At 39.4% G+C, this 26,156-nt stretch overlaps 1 protein-coding gene across 1 annotated transcript; it reads right to left on the bottom strand.

Annotated features, from left to right (window-relative positions):
• Positions 1-821: 821 nt before the first annotated feature.
• On the bottom strand, positions 822-23,376 carry ndnf (neuron-derived neurotrophic factor). Its single transcript, XM_079801995.1, has 4 exons — positions 23,064-23,376; positions 11,529-11,717; positions 8,312-8,436; positions 822-3,794 (listed from the first exon to the last, which is right to left on the bottom strand). The coding sequence occupies exons 2-4, from the start codon at positions 11,714-11,716 to the stop codon at positions 2,383-2,385; spliced, it is 1,725 nt and encodes a 574-aa protein (XP_079658121.1). The 5' UTR covers position 11,717; positions 23,064-23,376; the 3' UTR covers positions 822-2,382.
• Between the last annotated feature and the right edge of the window lie 2,780 nt (positions 23,377-26,156).

The following is a 26,156-nucleotide window of genomic DNA, read 5'->3' as shown; positions in this document are numbered from 1 at the left end:
GCACTGACCAAACGTTTGCATCTGCCTTTGAATACTTTTGTGGCAGAAATATGCTAACTTAAAACTCTCAAATAAAAAAGGGATTGATTGTGAGTTGAGTCTCTGGTGTATAGTTTATGTGAGGATTTCTCTGATGTTTCCATCATCTATTTGATGCACAGAAGAAAAGAAAAGAAAAGAAAAGAACATTTTAATGCTTTGGCCACCTCTTCTTTTGATTGTCTTGGGATCCAGGGAATTTTAGTTTTATTAAAAACACATTCACTCTCCAACTGACCCTCTTTCTGTGAACACACACACACACACACACACACACACACACACACACACACACACACACACACACACACACACACACACACACACACACACACACACACACACACACACACACACACACACACACACACACACTACTGACAACCTCATTAGCCTCTCTGTAAAGGGCTATCCATGGCATTCCCAAACCATTGCCTCAAGCATTCCCAAACCATTCCCACACCATTCCCAATGCTCTTCCTCATTATTGTAGGGCAGAAATAAGGCTAATTTAAGCCAGCCAAGGTTCTGCCATGTTTTTAGTGATTGACAGGCTCTGAAGGGAGCTGACAGTGAGAAGACAGCATGCTCAAATTATCCTCTATGTGTGTGTGTGTGTGTGTGTGTGTGTGTGTGTGTGTGTGTGTGTGTGTGTGTGTGTGTGTGTGTGTGTGTGTGTGTGTGTGTGTGTGTGTGTGTGTGTGTGTGTGTGTGTGTGTGTACAAGTGTTTGTGAAGGAGACAGAGAAACTGTGATAAAGATAATGGGAATCTGCTTATTTTGTAAATATGTTTTATACAAATGCATAGTGAAGTTGCCACTATTTTGCATACTTTACAAATCTGTTGATTATTGGCTGTGGTCAAAAAAACTAATAATCAAGAATGACCTTGTGGTTAATATTGTGCATTGCATTGTGGGATAAAATATTCCATGCTGTGTGCTCTGTTTTAAACATTGGATATTCTATGTATACATGACATGCATTGCTATGAGTCACATAGATTTTGATATTTTTTTAAATATATATAGCTTATACATAGATTCCTCATTAGTGTCTGTTTCTATGGGCTGCTATACGTAAGATGTCCGCCATATTGGAGCAGTCAAATCCGATCCATGAAATCCAGCGTATTCACATGTATGAATATCTATATCTGCAATAGATATTAACAAATGATTTTCACAACATTTTGCTTTTCATTAATGTTATATTTCTGCATAAGGATATCGTATATTGAGTTGTACATAAAAACACAAACCAACACATCCTCACCTCTAAAAGGTTATACTCTATCCATCTGGAATTTATAGCTCAGTGGTTTTTACAGCCTGAAAATTCCATGAAAATTTATTGATTTGTAAGTGTGAGTAATGAACAGCGTCATGTAAACCGTTCCAAGATGGTGGACGCTTGATGTGTCTGGAGTGGTCGAATGTGTACATATCTATGATGAGTCGTGTGAAAGATCCTTTACTTCATAGCAGAACATACACCTCATTCATGTGGGTATTTTCTAGCATGTATATCATACTGGCAGAGAAACACAGAACCGCTGGGATTACAGATGTCTATATTTAGTGTTTTATGTACACGAATATTGGCAGAGAAAATCTGTACATGTGACACAGAGATGAGACACATTTACACACACCAGATTCACAAACTGAGATTATACACACACAAACTGACAGTGGGGAAACGCTTCAACAACGTTGACTTTCATATAGATTTAAAACACATTTTTATCACTAATAATTGTTGTCAATAACAAAAACATAACAGTTAAAAAAATAAAACATTAAGAAGTATGAAATAATTTAAAAAAGTCTTCTAAACCATGTTTTAATACAGGGCAAGAGAGCGGAGAGAAGGAGTCATGGAGCTACCTCTGCGATGGCTGGCGTAATGAACAAACAAGTAGAACGTAGACATAAGGCGGACAAATGGTGCATGCAGTGGCGAAAAGAGAACTGCAACTCCTCCAAACTCCCATTTCCATGGCATTGAGGATGCAGTACAGGGACTCTTTGCATTGCAACAGCGATGGCACCCCCTGAGAACAAACCTTCAGGTGCCTAAGGTCGCCTGAGAGCGCCTGACTCGACTCGACTCGGTAATGTAAACATAAATACAGAGGTTGATATCTCACTCTACAGGCAGTTCAGTAACTGCGACACATGCAGCGTTAGCATTAGCATTGTGCGCAAGTAGTCAGTCTGCAAAACTCTCCTTAGTAGAATATCACTTCGAGTTAAATAAACTTATTTTTTCTCATTATATATATAATATATTTACTTCTGTGCAGAGTCTGTGCTTCGGAGTCTCTGTTGTTTTGTTTTTTAACAGTACTTCCTTGTTTTCACCAGTTTACTCTGGTACTTGACTGAGTGCCCGCTGTGTCCCACCACATAAACATCTAGGAGGTAGCTCTTTCCCGCCTCGAGGCCCGTTATGGTCTCCGTAGTGACTGCTTTCTGAAGGTTGGCGCTGTGGAAGTACTTGCAAAGCACCTTCTCAGATTTGCGACGGCTCTCTGGTCCAGCGCACTGGTTCTGCTCTCGGCGCCGATGCTCTTCGCCGTAACTTTCGGAAACTTCGCGTCTGTAAACACAGTACTTGTTGCGCTCCTGTGTGCCAAGCCAAGCCACGGTGACGGAAGCACAGGTACGCAGCTTATCGAAAGCCTTGATACGGGTATCCTCAGGAAGGGCAGGGAAAGGTTGCTTTCCTCCGGCACGTGTGCTAGCCAGTACTTTCAAGGTGGAGGCACCCTTGCGGGACCCCCGCAGACGAATAAGGTACTTGGCTTTGGGCTTTCCGCGGAGCTGGAACTGACGGACACCCTCCACATTCTGAGAGAGGACAAGCTTCCCATCACGCCGCACCTGAACTTGCACTGCATCTAGACAGGCATGCACAAAGAGCGTGACACGCTGGTGAGAGGAGACCGGTGCAAAGCGAAGGAATTTGCTGCCTTTCCTCTTAATGAAGACGTCGGTCACTTTCCCATCCTTAAGCTCCACTGTCTTCTGCTTGGCCTCTTCCTTGGTGCGGGCAAAAGTGCCCACGTACGCAGTACTCGTGTTGGTGCCTGTGTTGACAGCGAACACATCAAAGTAAAATTGCGTGTCTGGCTTTAGGTCCGTCACGGTAAAAATATTCTTGTTGCCAATGCAGATTTTCTGGATGTCTGCCACTTTTGGCTTGGGGATATATGTGCGACTCATCTTGTTGCTCAGAGCTCTGTTGGTGGTGAGGGAACGATCTTTATTGAAATCATTCTCAGATGGGACGAAACCAAAATGAGCAAAGTCAAAGGGGCTGAAATCCCGGCCGGGTTTTGGAGCAATCATGAAGGCATCATCCAAGCTCATCTTGGCCTCCGCTGCACATAAGCTCTTGAAGTTGTGCTCCTTGTTAATAACCACACAGTACTGGATCGGCTGGCCCATTACGGAGCCAGTAGGAGTGGGCTTCCAGGCTAGTGTGACAGTGGTGCGACCCAGTGCGGTAACATCAACCCTGGGGTCATAAGGCAATTCGGGGTATGGCTGGTCGGACTCGGGAGTTGTGGTTGAGTACATCTTGAAGTTGCTGTCCTTTTCGGTGGAGATGATTTCCAGCTGGTACAAGCCTGAAGGGGAGCTGGTAGAGATGAAGGACTCAACATCATTTCCTTTGTAGGTGAAGAGTTCGGTACCCTCATTGGCCGTGACCTGCTGTTTCTGCTGTTCCAGAGGTTCTGGCTCACCTGAGACACAAAAAGACAAAGATTCACAAAATTAGACCTTGGGAAACAAGCACAAGGGAGGATGGGGAAATGAGTCTCCCCACAGAACAAACCACAAACATCAAAAACATGGCCTTTTGGGGAACAACGGCATGGTGTGATTTGGAGATGCACATTTTGACTTGTTTAAACCACACACAAATGATGTACTCTCTCTGAACATCAATGATTGGGACGTTTAACGTTAACTGCCACATAATGATGCATTTCCCTCACCACTCCAAAAATCCTCTCATCTAGTTGTTTACTTTCCACTTCCTCCCCACACCCCAATTAACACCACTGGAAAAAGAAGCAGCAATTTCCATCTTAACAGAAAGAGCATCGTTTATTGTGTTAATCCTGGTGAGGTCATTGGGAGCTACCTGATGTGACGGACAGTTAGACACTCGTCTGCTGGCGGCTGTGTTTTGTATCCAAACAAGCCTGCACATCAGAGGGTGACATTCACTTTATACTTTCCCCGGGAACTCGAAGCTACACAGAGATGCCTTGTGGCCTCGCTGTTCCTTGAGTTCCTTTCCAAGCCCTCTCCGTTCAGCTGGGCGAGAAAACATAATATTATGTTTGTCAACCAGAGAACTAAATGAACACGAGTTGCACTCAAAGACCGGCTCCCAGTGGATATATTCCGCAAACATGGGGAAAGACTTGTGTATGACTATTTATTTACTGTGACTGCTGTACTGTAAAAAAAGACAACAAAAAATAAAACGCTTCCACGTCCTTGTTTGCATTTCATTTATAATGTTGTCCTGCAATCACCCAGAGAAAAAGTGTATTGCACAGAAGTTGCTCTGTCGAAGCTCAGGAGACTAAATGGAGCCCTCAATTATGTTTTAATGTCAACTTTGTCTCAGAAAATCTCCTGAAATTATTTAGCGGGAAAAAAAACGGGACAATTGTTGACATTCATTAAGCATTAATGCAGCTCAAACAGTGGAGCGTGGAACTAGCAATGTCAAGGTCATTGGTTCGATTCCTAGTCAATATAAGGACTGATGGAAATGTGTATACTTTACATGCCATGTAAGTGGATAACACAGTTCGAGAAATTGTTTAGATCTATTCTGAAACTCTCAAGGGGAAAAAAAATGCTCTTTCTTATGGTCCAGTGCCGCCAGAGTGCATGTATGTGTATTTGATTTATTGCAACTGTGAATGAGTGAATGCATGAAAGAGGAAATGAGTCTGAAGGCGGATATCATCAACTGTGACTTATTTGTCTTTCAAGATCTCCCAATCACAGCCAAGTCACGGCGTCAGCTGAAGCAAGACGATCATTACACGTTGTGTTTTGTAAAAATAAATCGAAATCCTTTGAATAAAACCCAAAGGTACAGCAGTGAATGATGGGGGTCTCTGCATTTCATCAGCCAGGACAACCATGTTGGACCACAGACCGAGAGAAAGAGGGAAACCCAGGGCCTGGGAGTCATTACTGCACAAAAAAGTCAGAGATGATCAGAGAAGCTTGTCGTCTCACTGGGAGACACTCGTGTCTTTATGTGAGCTCACACATGGGCACGCTTCTGACACAGCGGCTTCTGCCTCGTTTCGGTCCTACACAATAGGTTTCACATTCTCTAACTGAAACAGCTACGCTGCTCCATGTGTCTGGAATGAAATACAAGGGTGTTTTGTGGAACTTTATTGATTTCTTTTTTAGGATACTGTCCAGATGGAAAAAGAGAGATGTAGAGAGAGGTTGAAAGGGGGTCTAGGTAAGAACCGAGAAAAGTGGGAGAGCAAAAGAGGTGGGAGTACAGCTAAGAGAGAGAGAGAGCGAGAATGTAAGCGAGAATCTTGCTTTGAAGAAATACGGCGGTCACAACCTTTTTTTTCCCTTTTGAGTTGATGGGAACAGTGGGAGGAATCCTACGGCTGTGATTGAAAGCATGTCTAGGTCACATTTCACTACAAAATTAAATGTTTTTTTTTTTTTATGATTACAACTTGTTTCATTATTTGCTTAATAATAGAGTGGGGCAGGGATGAAGTCTAATTCTCTGCTGGTTCCTTCCAGATTTTCCTATGGGGTTTTATAATGGGATTTTTCAATTTATGAGTAAAATAAAGCCTGTGGTAAACATAACTCGATGATGCTTTGACGTTTTCTTCCTCTGAACTTCTCCACCTCCCCCAGCTCCACCTGCCTGAATCTGCTACGGGATTTATGTATTTCTATTTATTTCATCTTACATGCAGTCTGTGTATCTATTAGCAGTAGCAGTATTGTTTTTTTGTCTTTTCAATTTGGGGTCACCTGGATATTCTTGACAGGTTTTGTAAGATTCACCCCTATATATTCAAGATATCTCTCTTTTTCATTCTTGGTCTCTAGCTTTTAAGTCTGTAGACATCAGATGCAGTCCATCAGCTTTACCGGGTGCAGTCACACAGGACGCAAATACACACATGCTCAAAAACACACATTGACGCAGAAGCATTCGCTAACAGGACTAACGATTGACCATGCTGGAAAACACTGACCTACACTGGACACGCTCCACAGTACTTCACAGAAAACACATATTTGCCTGCAGCCCTGCTGCTTTGCTATTTCTGAGCTCTGCTTTGCTAAAAACTTTCCAATGGGTCATCTATAGGACACTCACTTTAGCTTTTTTTTTTTATTGTTGTTGTTTGGATAAATCAGTCTGAAAACTTGCAAACACTAATAGTCTGTTCCAAAACGTAGTGAGCTGCCTTGCTGTCTATTCCCTACTGAAATGTAACCTCATAATACAAATAGTGCTCCTCAAACGAGGCATACAGGAGACTCAACTCACTTTTTTTGCAATACAGCTATTGAATAAACGTATATTTCTCTTGCCTTATGCTAATATTTTGTCAGAGTGCATTTTGGGATGCCTTTCTCTGTAGGCCAGACTTAGAATTTGCCTGAAATTTCATTCATATTTGGAACACAACTGAAGATATTTTTGATTAAATCATTCAGTCCCGCCATTGGGAGCAACGCAATTTACACATTCAAAGTCCATTAAGGTAAGAAAGACATCATTAAATTAATACATGTGACTCCAGTGGTTTAACCTATATTTTATTTAGTGACATGAGTGCTTTGTTTGCGCAAAAAAAAACATAATTTACCACTTTATTTCCGAAAAATATTGACCTGCAATCCATTAGGGGGAGGACCACGGCGCATACGTATTAACTCAAGACCGGAAGTTGTTCCTTGAACGTGTTTTGGATACTATTATTTTATAAATATAGAGGTAAATTATGTTTTTTTCTGTACAAACAAAGCACTTCCGACACCGCAAAACGAGATAAAAGTTATCTTTTCCATGTTAATTTGAGTTTTTGTCCTAACCAGACAACCGTGACGGCTACACATGATGAATCTATTTTAGAAACGGTTTCTATTTCTGCAACGTTGCGGTTGGAACAACAACACAAAACATGGCAATGATAATCTCAGGTAGTGTTTATGTGCTTTATTTAATGTTTAAAGTATGTAATGTGACTTTGAATATCCTTTAGTCCTCCCAGCTTTGTAACGCAGTCGTACTAAAAGCAACAAAGGATAATTCACCTCAGATCTTGAAATGAAACAAATGTAAACAAGAACGTTCAAACTGTGAACAAACAAGTATATTCTATGACAATGATTGTTTTAGTAACTCTAAATACTATGTATTTTAGTATTGTTTAAATGGTGTTATATTTGTGAATTTGATTATGTAGGCTACTTATCCATTTCCTTGCGAGTGCCGTCAAGATTAATCTCTGGGTCCAAGCACTTGCAGCGAGAGCCCGCCCACACACTGTTCTGATTGGCTGTGGTTTTTGATTGATTTGTCGCATCTCGAAGTCGCGTTGGGTCTGGTGTGGAAAGACAAGTTGCTTGTCGCTGGAATCTTATCGCGTTGCGTGTAGTTGAGACACGGTGTTATGGACTTTGAATGTGTAAACTGCATTGCTCCCAATGGCGAGACTGAATACTCTATGATTTCATCAAAATTATATCTTCAGTTGTGTTTTGAAGAGGAATGAAGGTCTTACGGGTTTGGAACGACATGAGAGCGAGTAATTAATGACAGAATTTTCATTTTTGGGTGAACTGTCCCTTCAACATTGGGAGATGCCTATTATGGTTGCACACTAGAACAGAGCCAAGATATTTCCTATCACTGCACTTAGTAGTTCTTATTTTAAAGTTTTCTTTAATCCTTTCAGTTTATCTTATGTTTTAGCTGAAAGGAATTCCTAATCCTCTATGATTGAAATGATTCCTAATTTAGGAATGACCTTGCTAATCAGGTTCAATCATATGGAGATAAATGGAAGGAGATACCAATGCCTACTTTAGTCCTTAAGCTGTATAGAATGGCTATGGGAGATTTGTTCGACAGATCTAAGGCCAGTTTTTCTAATAATAGTTTACATGGAAAACAAGTCTTGAATTACTGCAGAGTTGCAACATCGATTGGGTGATTTAATTCGGATACCTGATCCTTCCCCACTGCGGTCCTCTGGGAGCTCCTGCAACGTCAATCTCCACTCGAGAGGAGCATCGCAAGGTGTCACCGTCACCAACAGAGGAGTGTTGTCTTCCTCCACCACAAAATAATACCTGCAAGAGCGAGGAAAGTTAGCATTCACTCAACATAGGAACGCATACACAACAACAGGAATTGAGCAGGAAATTAAACATGACTCATTGTATGTTGTAGCAGATGTGCTCTTTGTTTGGACTAAATCCGTTTTGATGACTGTGTGAAAACTAGCCATCTGTATGCATTTATATTCTTCGGTTTTAGGTGCACTTTTAGCATAAAAGGCATACAACAATACTTTCCATATCAACTCCCTAAGTATAAGACTTCCATTTTAGCAAGGTTATTCATAATGGTGTTGCTGATTTAGCCCGTCTGATTGCAGTCATGTTTCGTCTTTAAAAGTACTTGAGATATATTAAAACCCGTCCCAAGACACAATGCACTGAAATTAAATCTTGCTGGCCTTTCAGAGACCGCTACCGAATTAGGACCATATTCCCCAAACACAACGCTGCTACACTGGCTTTGCTGTCTCAACACATTTCCGCAACCTTTGTTAGCGTTTTTAGGACTGTGTTGCCAGTGAGTTAGCGTGCTTTTGACAATGCATTGCACATGGGAGATGTCTTATAAAAAGCACACCAAACACAGCTAGAGTATTTCAGCTGTAAACTATTTATAATGCCACTTTCGTAGTGGAATACTAGTCTACTAAGTCAAGAGTGCATACTCTTTTCTTTCTTTTTAAAAACCGTGTAAATGCATCATGCAATTATAAACATTTCAATCAAAATTAGTTCCATGACCACATTACATATGTAACATTTTATGAACGTATCCATTTCACTTTCATGGCAGTTCGTAACTACTTCACATTTGGTGAATTGGCACAAATTTGTACAATATTATTATTATCTAATGGTTACATTTGTTTCCATACGATTCGCATCGTACAAATTGATACAAAATCGCCATCTTTGAAAATAGTTTTCTCGTTAGATTGGGTTGGTCCATTTATAGGAAATAAAACTTTTAATATAATATTAAAGTAATCTTAAAATGTGTTCTGTGAGCAGAAACACCTTAAAACTCCATATTCTGCAAAATAATAATGACAGATGTATGGTAGACTTCAATGTAATCAGCTATACGAGAACACTGTAATTAATTTGCAGAGCATGACATTGACAGATTCACTGGCATGGACATCAAATGGAAATGGGGAAATTCATTATTACTATAAAGCACTTTTAAATTGCAAATAGCTCAACATGCGACCATCTGTGGTATGTATGTTCTGATTAATTCATCCAGGATCCTCAGCAAAAATAACCCTGTAGCCTTTTGCTAAGACCTCGCATGTGGTACAGTTTGATAGACGTGTTGAACATGGTTGATATTCTTCCATTTGAGAACACCTGCTACTCAAAACACAGTACTTCCACACACACTCACTCGTATCCAGCATCTTATTCATAATGCATGTCTTACCCTCATCTAATGCATTGTGGCTATAATAGATTCCATATTTCTTCTTCCCACACACAAAGACATCTCCACAAATGCATATGATCATACAAAACCCTCACATCCCAGGATGTTCAAACATAAAAATTTGGGGCATATGGGGACGTCCAGAATAAAATCAATTATGAATTTTAATAGTAAAATTATTTTGAATTATTCATATTATTAATTTTAATTAGTATTCATTTTTTTATTTAAAACATATCATTTAGCCATGAAACTCTAGAGGGCGCAGGCTGATCGCTCCTTTACATGTAATCTGCAAGCAACCGCATCATTACCACATGGCACAAGCTGGTTGGCCTCTGCTGATCCTGCAGCCAATGAGATTGCATGCTCAACATTTACACAGTGTTCTGGTTCAGTGTTTTCTGTAGGCTAGTCCTGCAGTACGATATCAGAATTCCTCTGAACCCCTCCACCTCCCCAGCTCCACCTGCCTAGATCTGCTACAGGCTTTAATGTATGTCTATTTATGGACAGCGGTGTGTCTGTGTATCTATTAGCAGTAGCAAGTACATACTTGATCTGCAGCAGCAGCATAGCATATCTACTCCACAATATTATATATCAGTGGCGAGTGGGGACTTTTTTAACCGGTATGCAGGGTGCGCACTATGTCAAAAATCAGCAAAATTTACAAAATATGCTTCAGCTTTAAACGGTACGGCATATCGGCTGAGGACACACATCTAAATCAGAGATGACAAATAAGAAACACCATGGTAGGCATCAATTTAAATGTATGCCAGAAGTGGTTTTTTTTATTATTAAGAATTAAACACAAGTATAAATAATTAATATTAGTAGCAATATTACTAGTAATACTACTAATAATTAAAATTAGTAGTAATATTAGTATATTATAAATAAAATATAAGATATAATATAATATAATTAGAATAGATGTAAGTATAAGTTGAAATAATGCAAATCGACGACTTTAACAAACGCGTAGACTATTGATTAACAGCCTTGTATAGTTACAGTAGGTTTGTCTTTCACATTTTTAACAATATAAGTTTTCATTAAAAATACATTTCTTTATGGAGAAAATGAACTGAAAATAATTTATTTTTTCCCATTTGATTTAGTCTATTTAGTTCGGTATCAAATACAATGTGATTTTCGTTGATCGAGATCTGGCACATTTTTCCTCTTGGGTGGATTCGCTGACAGCTTTCCCTGCGCATGAAAACCCCCTTATACCAGCAAACCAATGAGAATGCGGGACAATTATCCCTCTTCAACAACAGAGCGTAGGTGCCAAAGCTGCTGTGGATCTGCTTACCCCAACCCCTCCGTAGATGTGAAAAAAAAAGATGTCGTTTGGCAAATAAATAGACAGATATTTACATCGGTATTACCATAATATTATCATGTAAGCTTTATGGTACACCCCAAACAAGGGAACTTATAATAATTTATAGTGTTTATGTAAATTAGCGAGTCCACAAATGGCTTGGCTATGCAGAGCATTTGCAGCTTATATGGACAGCTTATTGGTATAGGGTTAAAGTCTGTTATTGCGTTAATCTATCGTAATATAGTAAGTATACTCTATTTTATAGAAATGCAAATAGCTAAGTAAAAGTGGGCATGTGTATGTCTGTCGCATGTGTGTGACGTATGACCCCACCTTTTCGGTGTATCCCTGAACAGGTATCCGCTGATCTCGGCTCCATCTGGCATGACAGAAGAGTCATGAAACAGAGCTTTATCCCTGATCTGCATCTGAAAGAGTCCTTCATCACGCGTGGGCAGTTTCTGTCCCATCACCCCCAAGACCAGCAACACCAACCCATAACATCCACACATCCACGCCATCCTAAAGAGAGAGAGAGAGAGAGAGAGAGGCATTGACAGTGACTGAACAAGAGAATGGGATTTCATTCTTGAAAAACCTACTGAACAGCTTTCTTTCCAATTTTTTTTACACCAAGAAGGATAATTGTAACGATAATTATATTACACGTCCACAGTCAACACCAACTCAATATTTTTAAATGATTCTGAAATGAACGAGTTCACACTTACAAATAAGTCAGATCGAATAATTGGTATGCGTATTTGGCATGCTGTCAGAGGAGAGGGCTCCGAGCCTGGTATTTGGCCTGAACCCAGAGAACCCCCCCACCCACCCCACGTATTCCTGGCTGTGGGAGGAACAAGCCGTGAGTGAGGAGACGGGGTGGTGGAGGGATGCTGAAAACTGTCGAGGAATGTAGGGGAGTCAACTGTGTATATATAGGCTTCCTCTCATGCTGATGGATTAGACGTGATAATTGCTGATCACAAGTAATCACTTGAACGTGCTCCTCCCGAACTGATATTCTCGAAATTATCGTTTTGGTGTGGACTTCACAATTCTCATAGGATTAGAAGAATTATTAATACTATTTATAGTTATTCTTGGTGTGAATGGTCCTTTAGTTACATCACAGCCACTAAACATGATTTGCTACTTGGGGGAGGGGCATACTAGAGAGCATTTGATTGGACAAAAGTCTGTGTAGTGCAGGATGAGTCATCAATATTTTTGTTCACTAATAATATAGATGACCGCAAAGCTTATACACATGAACTAAAATCAACTGAACCCAAATTATTATTTCACGTAGTCTTTAAAGCCAGAGAAATCTATACAGTGTATCTTTGATGGAGCAGATTAAAGACGGTTAAACCAAAGGGGGAGGGGCTAATGCTATTTCATGCATTCAAACTTATTTACACTGTTAAAGAGCTGGATTGTCATGCTAAATATGGCCAAAATTTCCCAAAAATTGTTCTGTACCAAATACACTCCATCAGGATTCATATAAGTTTCTGAAAGTTTTTTTCAAGTATGGCCCTGTATGACCTCATAAAGGGCGGAATTCCTTGTATGGGCATTTCTCCCGGATGAACGCGAGTGCACATCAACCAGGGCTGCGTTTCCCGTACAACGACGTAACTCACTGCTTAACTACCATAGTACGATGCATCGTTGCAGAAATCAACTAGCTAGTCACGACTGTTTCCCGAAACCGTATTGTCGCAAATCTGTCGTTCAACCACGTTGGTTAATGATGTCACGCAGGTGGTGGAGTAATAAATGCTTTAAATTAAGTATTTTGAGATCGAATTCAGGCTAGATTTTTTGCTACACATTATGGATATGGCACCTGAGGAATAATTCAAATTTTTCTCAGTTATTTTGCTTTATTTCCAGATTCAAATAGGCTCTTTTTTACGTACTAGAGCACGTCCGCACATGCGCACTCTTCAAAAACGGTGCTTTAAATCTCTTGACAAACTAAAAGACATTAATGGCATTTGTATGTATTCTAAATAAAATATATAGGTTGTTCTGAATGTCAGCTTGCTTATTTTGCTCAAGATAAGGATTTATTAAGTCCACATGTCATGCAAACAAGAAACTATGCTTCTAACCACAGATCGAGAGCTGTCGTTGCAACCACACAAGTTTGTGACGCTGTTTGCGAACGTTCGTTCGAACGACGGTTTCGGGAAACATTGACTGGTTGAACTATGTTGATAACGACGGAACTTGCGACCATAGTTGGCTAACGATGCTTTTGGGAAACGCACCCCAGAGCGAGAGCAAGAGCTTCGTTCGGGTTACAGAACCATGAGTTCTGCAAGTGTGTTAGTTTGTTCCCGGTCATGAGTGGAAACCGCTGACGGTGAGTGAAACTGCATCAAATTTGTGTGTTTTGTTGGCAATCGGCGTGTAAGTGGATATAATGTCAACAACACAAACGTATAGTGAATCGAGAGTTATCCAGGGATAATGCCATGATGTTTTGATGTGTGTGTGTGTGTGTGTGTGTGTGTGTGTGTGTATGTGTGTCTGCTTGTGATTCTTTAGCTCCGCCCACTGCACGCCTCCACGAGCTCGGCTGTTTTCGGAAAGAATCGGTACAGCGTATCTGTCTTTTATAAATATGATAAAACTAAAGACTCTTCGGAGATATGAAGGATGCAGTACTACTCTATAGATACTCAAGGTTAACATGAGATTGGCAGAAACTGTGTGTGTTATGTAACCTTTAAAATCTAGAATGGATGACATTATTACATTATTTTATGATATCCTTTTCCTAAACGAACATCAAATTCTTCTTTACATTTAGTTAAATGACTGGATGTCAACATCACACTCCAAGAAATAAACCAAACTACAGCCGATTTGGGATGAAGAATTCAAATGAATGTCTTTGCTGACCACCTTTGAAGTTCTGGTGCTTTTTAAACTCACAGCTGGGGTAAAAGGCGGGCATGCAGTGGTTGATACTGCACGCAAACAACATTCAAACAGCTCATGAGAACATCCAGGCACTCAGAGACACTCACAGATGCATACATCTGCTGTATGTGTGTGCTCAGTGAAACACACACACACACACACACACACACACAGTCCCTCACTAATCACTGTTTGAATGCTTGTGTAGAGTGTCCGGGCTCACAGTACAAAACATCCATGTCTGGTTGGTGTTAAACACCTGCTTATAACTATTCACAGATTCTCTTTCTCAACGATCGGCTGCATCTGTCCTGTGCACTTCTCATGGCATTTTTAATTGACATACTGACTTGTTTTGTTTTTATTTACACTTGTGGACAAGTCTTTAGAGGAGATATAAAACTGCATAGCGTTCAAAATGTATTTGTTTTTGAAAGAAGTGTCGCCTTCGCTCACCAAATGTGAATTTATTTAATCAGAAAAAAAATTATTACAATTTATAGAACTGTTTTCTATGTGAATATATGGTAAAATGTAATTTATTCATGTGATCAAAGTTGAATTTTCAGCACCATTACTCCAGTCTTCAGTGACACATGATCCTTCAGAAATCATTCTGATATGATTATTTGATGATCAAGAAACATTTATGATTATTGTCAATGTTTATGCTTCATTTTTATTTATGTCATGCTTCAAAACCAGTCATAAGTCTCACGGGTATATTTGTGGCAATAGCCAACAATACAGAGTATGGGTCAAAATTATCAATTTTTCTTTTATGCCAAAAATCACTAGGATATTAACTAAAGGTCATGTTCCATGAAGATATTTTGTAAATTTCCTACCGTAAATATATAAAAAATGTATTATTATTAGTAATATGCATTGCTAAGAACTTCATTTGGAATATTTTAAAATATGATTTTCTCAATATTTTTTTGTTGTTGTTGTTGTTGCACCATTTCAACCATTTGCAGATTTTCAAATAGTTTTATCTCGGCCAAATATTGTCCTATCCTAACAAACCATACATCAATGGAAATATTATTTATTCAGCTTTCAGATGATCCTGATGACTGGTTTTGTGGTCCAGGGTCACATTTGTGTGGAAACTGATTTTTCAGGATTCTTTCATGAATAGAATAGTAAAAAAAAAAACTGGATTTATTTAAAACTAGGGCTGTCAAAAGATTATTCGCGATTAATCGCATCCAAAATAAAAGTTTGTGTTTACATAATATATGTGTGTGTACTCTGTTAATTATTATTTATATATAAATACACACACATTCATGTATATATTTAAGAAATATTTGAATGTATATACTGTATATACATATATATAATCTATAATATATATAAATATAAATGTTTTATATATAAAAATAATATTTTTTTCTTAAATATATACATGCTTGTGTGTGTATTTATATATAAATAATAATTAACAGACTACACACACATATATTATGTAAACACAAACTTTTATTTTGGATGCGATTAATCGTGATTAATCTTTTGACAGCCCTATTTAAAACGCAAATCTTTTGTAACATTATAAATGTTTGCTGTCACTTTTGGTCAATGTACTGCATCCTTGCTGAAAAAAAGTATTAAATTATTATTTTTTTAAAGTACAGTATGGTAGAGTATAAATCAGTAAAAAGAATAGCTCAGACTCAGTCTGCTCATGTGTAGAGTTTGTGCTTATCTGAGTTTCGTTGTGCTGGGATGGGTAAAACCGCACAAATTAGGCTAAGCTGGACTAAGTGTATGTATGCTGTGCTGAAGTAGACCGTGCTGGGGTGAGTTAGGAAGAGCTGAACTTGGGTCAACTGTGCTGGGCTGGCCTACAGTCTAGTCTGGATTTGGCTTTGCCCGAATCACATGAGATCCTCTTTCTATTGATTTGGTGCCATTGATTGGAGCTGAAGGCAAAGGCCAATCCCCCCTGATATAATCAGGCTAATGATGGCAGATTAGAGTGATACTCCACTGTCATTAACAGCAAGTGAGTGCTTGTCCTCTTAATGACCTCTCCAGGAATCCCTCCCCTCCTGCTGCCTTTATTCCCGCTTTCCTTGACCTCTTTATTTGCCAGGCTCAGATAGTACTCGCTCTTTCTCCTCCACCACTTTCATCCATTGTCTCTTTCTTTACGTGCCTTCCTCTTGCCTTTCTTTTAAAGTTGCACATTCTCACTCCCCCCCTCCTTTACACTTGGGCTTTTCGCTTTGGTCAATCACAAAGTCTACTTAACTGCATTTGCACACAAAGCACTGCTTTTATCATGCATTACGTTTCCTCTTTTCTGTCTCTCACAACAAGAGTACAAGAGCTTCCTCTTGGGCTGTGATCGTGTAATAGGATATTCTCACACAGAAAAGAGATGCGCTCTCTTAAAGGCTCATCTAAATATTTATATGGGGATTATGCTGGATCATTTTAGGACGCTTTTAGTGTCTGTTTGACAATTTGGTTCAGTTGGCTGTGGTAAAATTGTGGTGCTCACCAGTCGTTTGGTTGAAAAAGTGGTCTGGGGTATTTGGGAGTACGGGAAATTTGGTATGTTTTGCAACTGGTATTAAAGGAATCCGTCTTACCCCAAGGATGTCTTCTACTCCAGACCACTGATCTAACGTCACATCTACTCACAGAAATACAGAACTTTGAAATTAATTGGGAAAACAAATGAGTTGGTGTAGATGGTCAGTGGATCTGGGAAGACCTTGTATGATACCGGACATCATCAACAGATGATATATGAGAAGGAATCATAATGTTATATCTCGTTGGATGTGGATGTAGAGCGCTTCCCTGAATATAACCAAGAGAAGAAAGCAAAGAAACACAGGAACATGGATTTCCGATTTCCTCTACATCTCCGCCAGGTTTGGATGCAGTTGTGTTTCCCAGAGCAGAAAGGGTTTTCTTTCTAAAATAAAACTTCAAAACAAAGCCCCATCTGGAACAAATAAAAGCTAATGTTTAATTAGAGCTGAGGAGAATGTCTGATCGTAATTTGGGGGAGGATAATTTGAAGGCAGAGTCAGCCGCAATCGTGTCAACTTTGTTTTGCTCTTTTTTTATTTTTTTTCCTACATTCATTTGTTTTTACCAAACATTTCTGTGACAGGAACGGGTTTCTTCGGGTCCTGGATCACTTATGGACCATGTACAAATCTGAGATGTGTGATGAATTGGACCTTGAAGTGGTTTCGGGAGAGAGTGTGTTGTGGGAAGGTCGTAGAGTCAAGATCGTAATGTTAAACAGCTTAAACCCTTTGAACAGAACAAGCTCTAATGCTTGACTTATCATCCTCAAAATGCTCCTAATCACTTGGCAAGTAAAACGACAACAAATTTAAATGCAGTGGTACTATTTAAACAGTTTACTCTTTGACTTTAAGTAATTTACCTCGTTTTAACCTCCTTGATTATCGGTCTATGATCTAAAGAGTCATTAAAGATAATTCCCCAACACAAATGCATTATAAGAATCTTGTGTCAGGTGTTTCAGAAACATCTGTCTGCATTCCATTCTGGATAACACAATTTCCTTTCCTTACAATTCTTCTAATTATCTCTCTGGGGACAGAAATGTCATTCTCTTTAAAATATGTGTATCCAAATCAGATAAAATGAGCATTCATCTCCACTGGAAGTCTAAGCTTTATGCAACAACAGCAAAGTCTGACTGATTGATCAACAATTAGGAGAAGATAATTCTATCAGCCTGTGTTTAAATAATTCAATCGGTCTGATTAATTGCCACAGGAAGTGTTAACATGCAATTCACCAAGGTGAGACAGGGACTAACAGGCTCAGCCGGGGTAACAACACACACACACAGATGAGTAGCACATGTACGGTGCATGAAAAGCAGCATTACTGACAGGGTGAAAACACACATCGCACCAGAGCAGCTACCCCCTGTCAATCAAACTGCAACGGCCCGGGCCACAAACAGCGGAGAGCCATCATTACCGCACTAACCTGTGTGGGGATGTCACTTCTTTCTCACTTGCTTTTTAAACATGTATGACTGCACACAACACACATACATGCTGCTTCCATACGGCCACTCCTCCCTATAGAGCTCAGCGTTACATATGTGAACTTTCTCCACCAGAGGTGCAAACGTCTTCGTTTCCACAGAGATAAGGGAAACATTTCGGATTCTGTTTCAACAGAGGCACGACACCCTGAAACTGGAGAATAGGTGAGTTTCCCTCAGCTTCTGTCAGCGCTTCCCGAAACCTCTGAACAGACATTTACTGTGAGTTTCGTCCCCTGGGCTCCTCAAGGCCCTGTCATGCATATGGAGCCAGGCCGGAGTTGGAAAGCTAAAGAAAGGGGGGAAAGAAACCAACCTCAACAGTAGAACACAATGGGGACAATGTTAGATTTTGTAGGGCAGTTTTATTCCGTGGTTGGTCCATCTATTCTGACAATCGCAGCATCCTTCTGCACCCGACTCAAAACCACATTCAACTATTTGATCTAATCTGACCATTCAAACTAAAATCACCATTCAGGACGTATCGTGTAATATCATACAACAGAGGTGTCCAATACTGCTCCTGGAGAGTTTGGCTCCAATCTTTATCAAACACACATTAACCAGTTAATCAAGGTCTGGACTTTAGGATTGCTAGAAACTTCCAAACTGTCCAAAATCACCCCTTATACCCTTATATGGTGCACTGTTTGAGGGGACAACCATTTGTAGTGATCATTTCCCAACCCTATAGCTGGAGGCACACCAATACTGCACATTTTGGATGTCTAACTTATCTGACCCATACATTTCAGGTCTTGGAGTCTTTAATAATGAGCTGATTAGTGTAATCAGGTGTGTTTGATTAGGAAGAGTTTGAAAATGTGCACTATTGGTGCGCCTCCAAGAACAGGGTCGGGAAACACTGACCTAGTGGACATTTTTGACTGCTCTCATTCGATTAGTGTTGTAGTACTCGATACTGGTCTTGGTCTTGAGATTGGTCTTAAGACCATTTTTTAAAGGTATTGGTCTTGTCTCGGTCTTAGACTTAGCGGACTCGGATTTTGTTTCAAGACCGGTAAAGAACACAACTGCTGGGATATCACTAAATTGCCGGTGCATTGTCTGATTTATTTGATAACATCATTAATGTGATTGGATGGAAAACGAACCGCTTCAGATGCAATCAATAACTTATTTCTAATTTTATTTATTTATTGTGCCAGTTCAGAAATTAATGAGGGATTATGTCAAAAATGTCACCAAAATGAATACAAATGCTCACAAAATTCAAGATATTGTTGCAAAAATCTACTTGTATGAGATCTGTATTTTTATATTATAACATGATATAACTAAGCATTATCACAAGAGCAAGAGAGCTGTTCACAAATTTGAGCATGACTGCAAACATGATATTGCTCTTATACAAACATTCAATAAAAAAATCTAATAAAACATTATTTATGCATTTGAAATTTACCAATTCAGATGCATCTTCTGTACCACCTCTGCAGTGCAAAGATGAATTTTGTTATTAATGATTTAATTTGATTGGTAACAGCTCTATATAGTGTCTTATTATTATATTTATTAATTAAAAATAAGTAATTTCTCAAGTGGTAATGTGAATCTTTATGAATTTGAGGAGTGCTGGTCTGTTCTTGGTCTTGACTCGGTCTTGCATTGCCTTGGTCATGTTCTTGTCTTGGTCACAACACACATTGGTCTTGGTCTTGACTTGGTCTCGGATTAGGTGGTCTTGACTACAACACTACATTCGATCCCATAATACACCACAATAACGAGGGTACAGCCAATGTACATCAGCAGCAATCCACTAAAAATCTGTGTACCGAATGAATTCGTGTGTCTCACCAGAAGATCGAACATGGTCACTCGTTTACATTCACTCATTCAGTGGACTATATTAGAGGAGCAATGCAGGGCAGTGGTTTTCAATCCTGGTCCTGGGGACCCACCGCTCTGTCTCCCTTATTTAACACACCTGATTCAGATCTTCAGCTCATTAGGTGAGAGCTCTATAAACTGAACTGAGTGTGTCAGATAAGAAAGACATACAAAATGCGCAGAGCAGTGGGTCCCCGGGACTAGGACTAAAAACCACTGATGTAGAGAATAGTGAATGAGGGTATGGGGGTGATTTCTGATACACCCACAGGCAAGAGTGTTGGGGCAGGTTGGATCTAAACCTTGCTGATATTGGCCCTTCAGGAGCAGGATTGGACATACACAGCAGTGTCAGCTGTGTCTCAATTCCTTCATATTGTGGTGTTTGGTTTGTTTTGATAAGTGAATGACAGTGCAAGTATGTCTTTCCACCTTAAATGGTATGATTTCTTAGAAATGAGACCAGCACTTTAAAGCTGAGATGCTTGACATGTACTTTGGCTGTATCTTTATGCCTATCCTGAGCTGCGCTGGTGCTCCTGGACAGCCAAATGGCACAATGACTAATTGTTAGAGGCCCGATTTTAAGAGCTGAGGTCCAGCACTCCACAGTGGACACTTGGCTGTCCGCTGCTTGTTTACTTTGGCAAGGACCCAGAACAGCGTTTGTGGAGTAAAATCTTTGAAGATATTTGTGCGTTTGAGGCACATTTGAGAGGGTGTGAACGTGCATACCTGCTACACACAGAGAAGCCTCGGAGTGTCTCCAAGCTGTTTTAGGATAATTAATAAAGTCAAAGTGTGTCCAGAGTGGGATGTCCCATTCTAGCCCCTAAGTATCCTCACATAAGTTCTGATCTCAGGAGTCCCAATTAGTACTGCGTTCGGGAATGTTCATCGGCAGCTGAGGGTGTAGGGGCCACACAAACAGGCCATTGAATGGGAAGGCCCCTGACTGATGCTCACTTCATTGCTGTCTTTGTACGATGAAGTTGAGATCTCACAGATATTCACAGACTCAAGGGACAATTTGTCCTTCCCACCCCACCCATATGAGCATATTGAAGGAAGTGCACAGACAGGAATGCTAGATGCTACAGCCGTTTATTTATCATCTACCTACCGAGATTGAAAATAATCTCATGTGAGCAGCGTTGTTTCGCTGACGGGACACACTGAATGAACCATCTCAAAATGAATTTGAGCTCAGACGCTTTAAGAACAAACAGATATGGAAATGAAAGACCAGGGGGTCAGAAAAAGTTCGAAAAGCTGCGATTAAATCCCTGATTCTCCTCAACAGGACATGACACACAGTCACGTCAGACCCCACAAAGACCAGCGTGAGGACGACTGTATCTCCGCATCGGACTGTCACTCCGTCGGACACACAAATGGCTACTGCAACACTGGCGGAATTCTTTCACTGCCCGAGTTTTCATATGCAAATAAGGGTTTAGATACGCTATGCAACACAGACCTTCCCGTTCTTAGACTTTTGTTCCTGTTTCATTCTTTCCGAGAGAGGATGGGAGGCAGTGCAGCTTGGCCTCGCCGCTAAATACAGTTATTCAAATTCCCTCATTCTGAGACTGCCTTTCATTACGTCTCCCAGCGCAGAGAAAAATATCACTCTCACCAGGAACCACATCAGGTAGCCAGCAATCCACTTCATAGTTGTTTGTGTCTGATAGGAGACTAATCCTCGCAATCCCATTTGAGAGATTAAAAAATCCACACAGTTTACTATTCAAAAAGGAAAGAAAAGGATGCAAATGGAACCGGAATCTCACTGCATGCCGCAGATGGGCAGCTGATGTGAAATTTAAATGGCAAACCTTTTCATTTTCATCATATTTATTTTATTCTCATAACATAGGTTTACATTGATACACACAGAGCATTTGCGCTTTTAAAAATTAATTTGACATTTAAGTGAACTGCGAAACAGCTAACATGTTATTAAAATGGTGCAAAATATCGCTACTTATGACGGAATTTGTGAGATTTTGATTCCTGTTGTCAGGCTATCAGCGCTGCTTGTAGCCAACTTGAACATTTAAAATAAATATTCCTGAAATGTATTTAATTTCATACAACATATTGACTGCTGAACAATGTAAATTGTGGCTGTTTGGATTTTTGGGAAGAAAATGGATAGACTAGACCTCTTGAAACTTAAATTGAGCACTCCAATCTAAAATATACACTTTATCTTTATCTATTGTAAACTGAACCTAAAACGTTGATATTGACAAATAAACGTTATTTGTGAACTGCTGATCTTCTCACTACTTAAACCAAAAAAATAACAGACTTATGTAATAAATTGTTCCTGTCAAAACAGAAAAGGACAGTTCATTCGTGCAGCAGCAGTGCAGATATGAGCCAAAATTTCGCATCTTGCAGGTGCTTTTATGCGTTGAGGTTTTGGATAAGTTCCTAGCAAGCTGTTATTAAAAGAAAAACTCCCTATATGCCTTCCCTCCAGCGGAGACAGGAACATTTAACACTATGAAAGACTGAATAACAGATGCACAATTGAGAGGGCGAGGACGAGTTGTGATGAATTGCGTCTGGCGGATGGGAGCGCATGGGAACCGCGTCTCCAACACAATGTCCAAAAAAACACTCCCATCCTAAAGAGCACCACACACCTCCTCGGAGCTCCAGACGAACATTAAAGAGCCTGCGAGCTGGGGCTTGATGCAGAGGTGTTTGAAATCTTTAACTTCCAGGAGTTCGCAGACCGCAAAAGCCCGTCGCTCTTGTTCTGGCAGAAGGTTCAAAGAGCGCGGGGAGTCCCGCTCCGTTTCCCCGTGACTGCACAAGTGTTTCAACTCTTTCATGAGGCTTGGAAGCATTTGGGAAATGCAAAGGCAGGTAGCCTACATCTGAACAATGTCTCGAAATAGTGCAAATTATCCTTAGGGGTTTTAAACGCCGCTATGCACGGGGAACTAACACCTAAACAGCGCGTCTAAAACATGTTATGTGAAGTTCCTTACCTTGTTCTTTTGGGTAAAATCACTCCAGAGCGAAAGTGTCTTGATAGAAATGATATCTGGGCCGTTTTTGATGTCTTCCAGCGGCGCAAACTTGTGCGAGATGGAAACACAAGGAGAAAGTGTGGTAAAGTTGTCCCTGCTAGATTCCTGCAGTCGGGTCCGTCTGCGCGCTCGCGGCTCGAGCGGAGTTTCTCTCGTCCCAAAGTTAGTCTCTTGTCCTGGTGGGTATCCTGAGTTGTTCTCCTGCTGTTCTCCTCTGTAGAGACTGAGAGTGAAGTGAGAGTCAGACTGCTGTGAAGTGTCTCTCTCTCTGAAGACCAGCCCACTCATCTGACACAGCGCACAAACACACTGTCCTACACGAGTCAGTCAACAAACTTCAAACGCCTCACATCGCCAAAGCCTGGAGCTAGAAATCCGAGAATATAGAGGTATACACATTTGTTAAAAGTATATTTTAAATCAACTTGCATATAATAATTCTGAGTACAAAGCTAAAAACTGACCATGCAAAATAACTTTGTATATATAATAACTAGTTGTAACACTGCATAATACATTTAGAAATACACTCTAAAAAAAATGCTGGGTTAAAAACAAGCCAAGTTGGGTTGAAAAATGGACAAACCCAGCGATTGGGTTAAATGTTTGCCCAACCGACTGGGTATAGTTTTATTTAACACAGCTATTCTTTAAAAACGACCGTATTCCTTGCTCAAAATGAACCCAAAGTACGTTGGAAATTAACATTTATTAATATGTTTAATAAATGAACATTATTCATAAGTTTAATGAATATTAATTAAACAATAAACATTTATTAAATTGTTCATTAATGAATGAACTTTTTGATTATTATTGTTGCCTCTAGTAGTTATGTGTCTGATTTTTAATTTCCAACCGATTTTGGGTTAATTTTAAGCAAGCCATATAGTAATTTTTAAACAATAGTTGGGTTATATAAAACCACCCAGCAGGTTGGGCAAACATTTAACTCAACTGCTGGGTTTGTCCATTTACAACTCAACCTGGGTTGTTTTTTACAGTATTTTTAGAGTGTACTGTGTATAAATGTAGTTCAAAATGCAAATGTATATAAATCTAAATATAAAGCTATAATCTAAATCATATTGATGTAGACCCTAAACAATATATTCAAACATATAGTGACAACGATAAACCCAAATAAGTTGTCAAAACTCAAAATATTTGAGGTAATCAGTTACATCAACATTTTTAAGTTAAGAAATTCAAAGTTTAAGTAAGCAGAACTGATTTTTTAACTCAACCCCCCAAAAACCAACATAACAGAAACTCTTCTAAAGTAGCATAGCTAAACATTAATAAACACCAATAAATCTCCCACTGGACATTATTTTTGCACAAAAAAAATATTTAACTTAATTTTAGCATTTACTGTCCCTTTGAGTGTCATTGCAAAGCATGCTGGGAAATAGAAATCACAGCTCAGTTTCAGTTCAATTTAAGTTCATCTAAATTAAAAGAAACTCAAAACAATGAAACAGTTCAGATTACTTAAAATGTGTCAGTTCTGTGAACGCAAAAGAAAATTAAAGTTATAAATACTCCTAACAGTTCATTTAATTGAACTAATTTGTTTAATTTAAGTTTATCCTACTCAAACCAATTAATTATTTTCAGCATTAGGGTTTAATATATCATTTTAATTCCAAATAGATATCTAAATATAAAGCTTTAAATCATATAGCCTAACTTTAAATATATACATCCAAATAACTTATAAATCCTGAAATATGCTTATTTGTAAATCTGAAAACAGTATATTTACATGTGTACATTTGAAAATATTTATGAACACAATAAATAGATGACCTGACAGAACTCAAATGAAAATTTAACTTGGTTTAAATGCTGATTGACTTTTTTTTTAAGCTTTGAAACGATATAATTTGAATGCTCTGAGGGTTGTAAAAGCTTCCTGACAATAAGCTAATAATGTTAATAATGTGTCAAAGCACTAAAGGAATGTAAAAAGAACTATGATTATAATTTAAACCAGTCCTAATGACAACAAATATAAGAATCTTTCAATTTCAATGAACTGAAACCCCTATTTTTTTGGTTGCACTTTATTTCGATGGTGCACTTTAGACATTCTACTGACTATCAGTAACTTTGCAACTATGTCAACTGACTCTCATTAGAGTATTTGTAGACTGTGAGGTTAGGGTTAATAGGGTTGGGGTTAGTAGAATATGTTGACATGTACTTGCAAAGTTACTTGTAGTCAGTAGAGTGTCTGTTGAGGGACCATCAAAATAAAGAGTTAGCAGATATTAACCAGACAGTCTACTAATACTCTAATGACTGCTGCTAGTTGACATGGAGTTGCAGAGTTACAGAGTAGACCATCAGAATAAAGCTTTGCCTTTCAGGTCGTGTAGTAATTCTCCTGTAAGCCCTTTAAGATTGTGTCCAAACATTTAAAAGCACTTATGCGGCTCAAAAGTGCTGTGCACTAGTAACTCACTAAACCTCCAAAGGCCTGATGAAGTCAGGTTTGATGTGTTTGTCTTTCTGGAGACACACATGATAGTTTACTGTAGGGCATCTGTCTCTCATCCTGCAGGTAGTCACGCAACTCCTGAAGACTTCATCAGGGGGGGAAAAAAAAGTCCCACGATGCTTCCCATCCTTCTTTTTGTACTTGCAGTATTTGCATACTTGAATAGCTTGTGATTACCGACACACACGCAATTGTGGGGTTTGTTTGAAGAGCGAAGGCATGGTTTGTTTCCTTTTCTTTGGCTGTTTACAGCGGGCCATTCTCTCCATTGCTGTCTCGATGACCCATATCTATTGGAGGTGTGAAGGGGAGGTTTTAAACCAGGGGAAGTAAATATTTATGAAAGATAACAGCAGCTTGAACAAATGCTCTCAGTGATGAATGGCCATTTATGACTGAATGAGGGTCTGAGGGCTTCAATCACATGGAATGAGAGCATTAAAACTCGCCTCTTAATGTTAGTTCAATTAGATCAGGGCCAGTCATTGTTGGAGTGACTTGTAATTCTTGTGTTATTTTTTATACAGTGTGACAAACGAACTCTG

The sequence above is a fragment of the Gobio gobio genome, assembly GCF_949357685.1.
Source record: "Gobio gobio genome assembly, chromosome: 21".
In the NCBI taxonomy this organism is placed as follows: Eukaryota; Metazoa; Chordata; class Actinopteri; order Cypriniformes; family Gobionidae; genus Gobio; species Gobio gobio.
The sequence above is the reverse complement of the archived record's forward strand: the minus strand, read 5'-3'. Positions and strand labels throughout refer to the sequence as shown.

Excerpts from the sequence above, each read along its gene's own strand:
- ndnf (XM_079801995.1), bottom strand. The coding sequence starts at position 11,716 with ATGGCGTGGATGTGTGGATGTTATGGGTTGGTGTTGCTGGTCTTGGGG. Across the intron at positions 8,437-11,528 it reads TTCAGGGATACACCGAAAAG|GTATTATTTTGTGGTGGAGG; the intron begins GTGGGGTCATAC and ends TCGCTCTTGCAG. Across the intron at positions 3,795-8,311 it reads CCGCAGTGGGGAAGGATCAG|GTGAGCCAGAACCTCTGGAA; the intron begins GTATCCGAATTA and ends TTTGTGTCTCAG.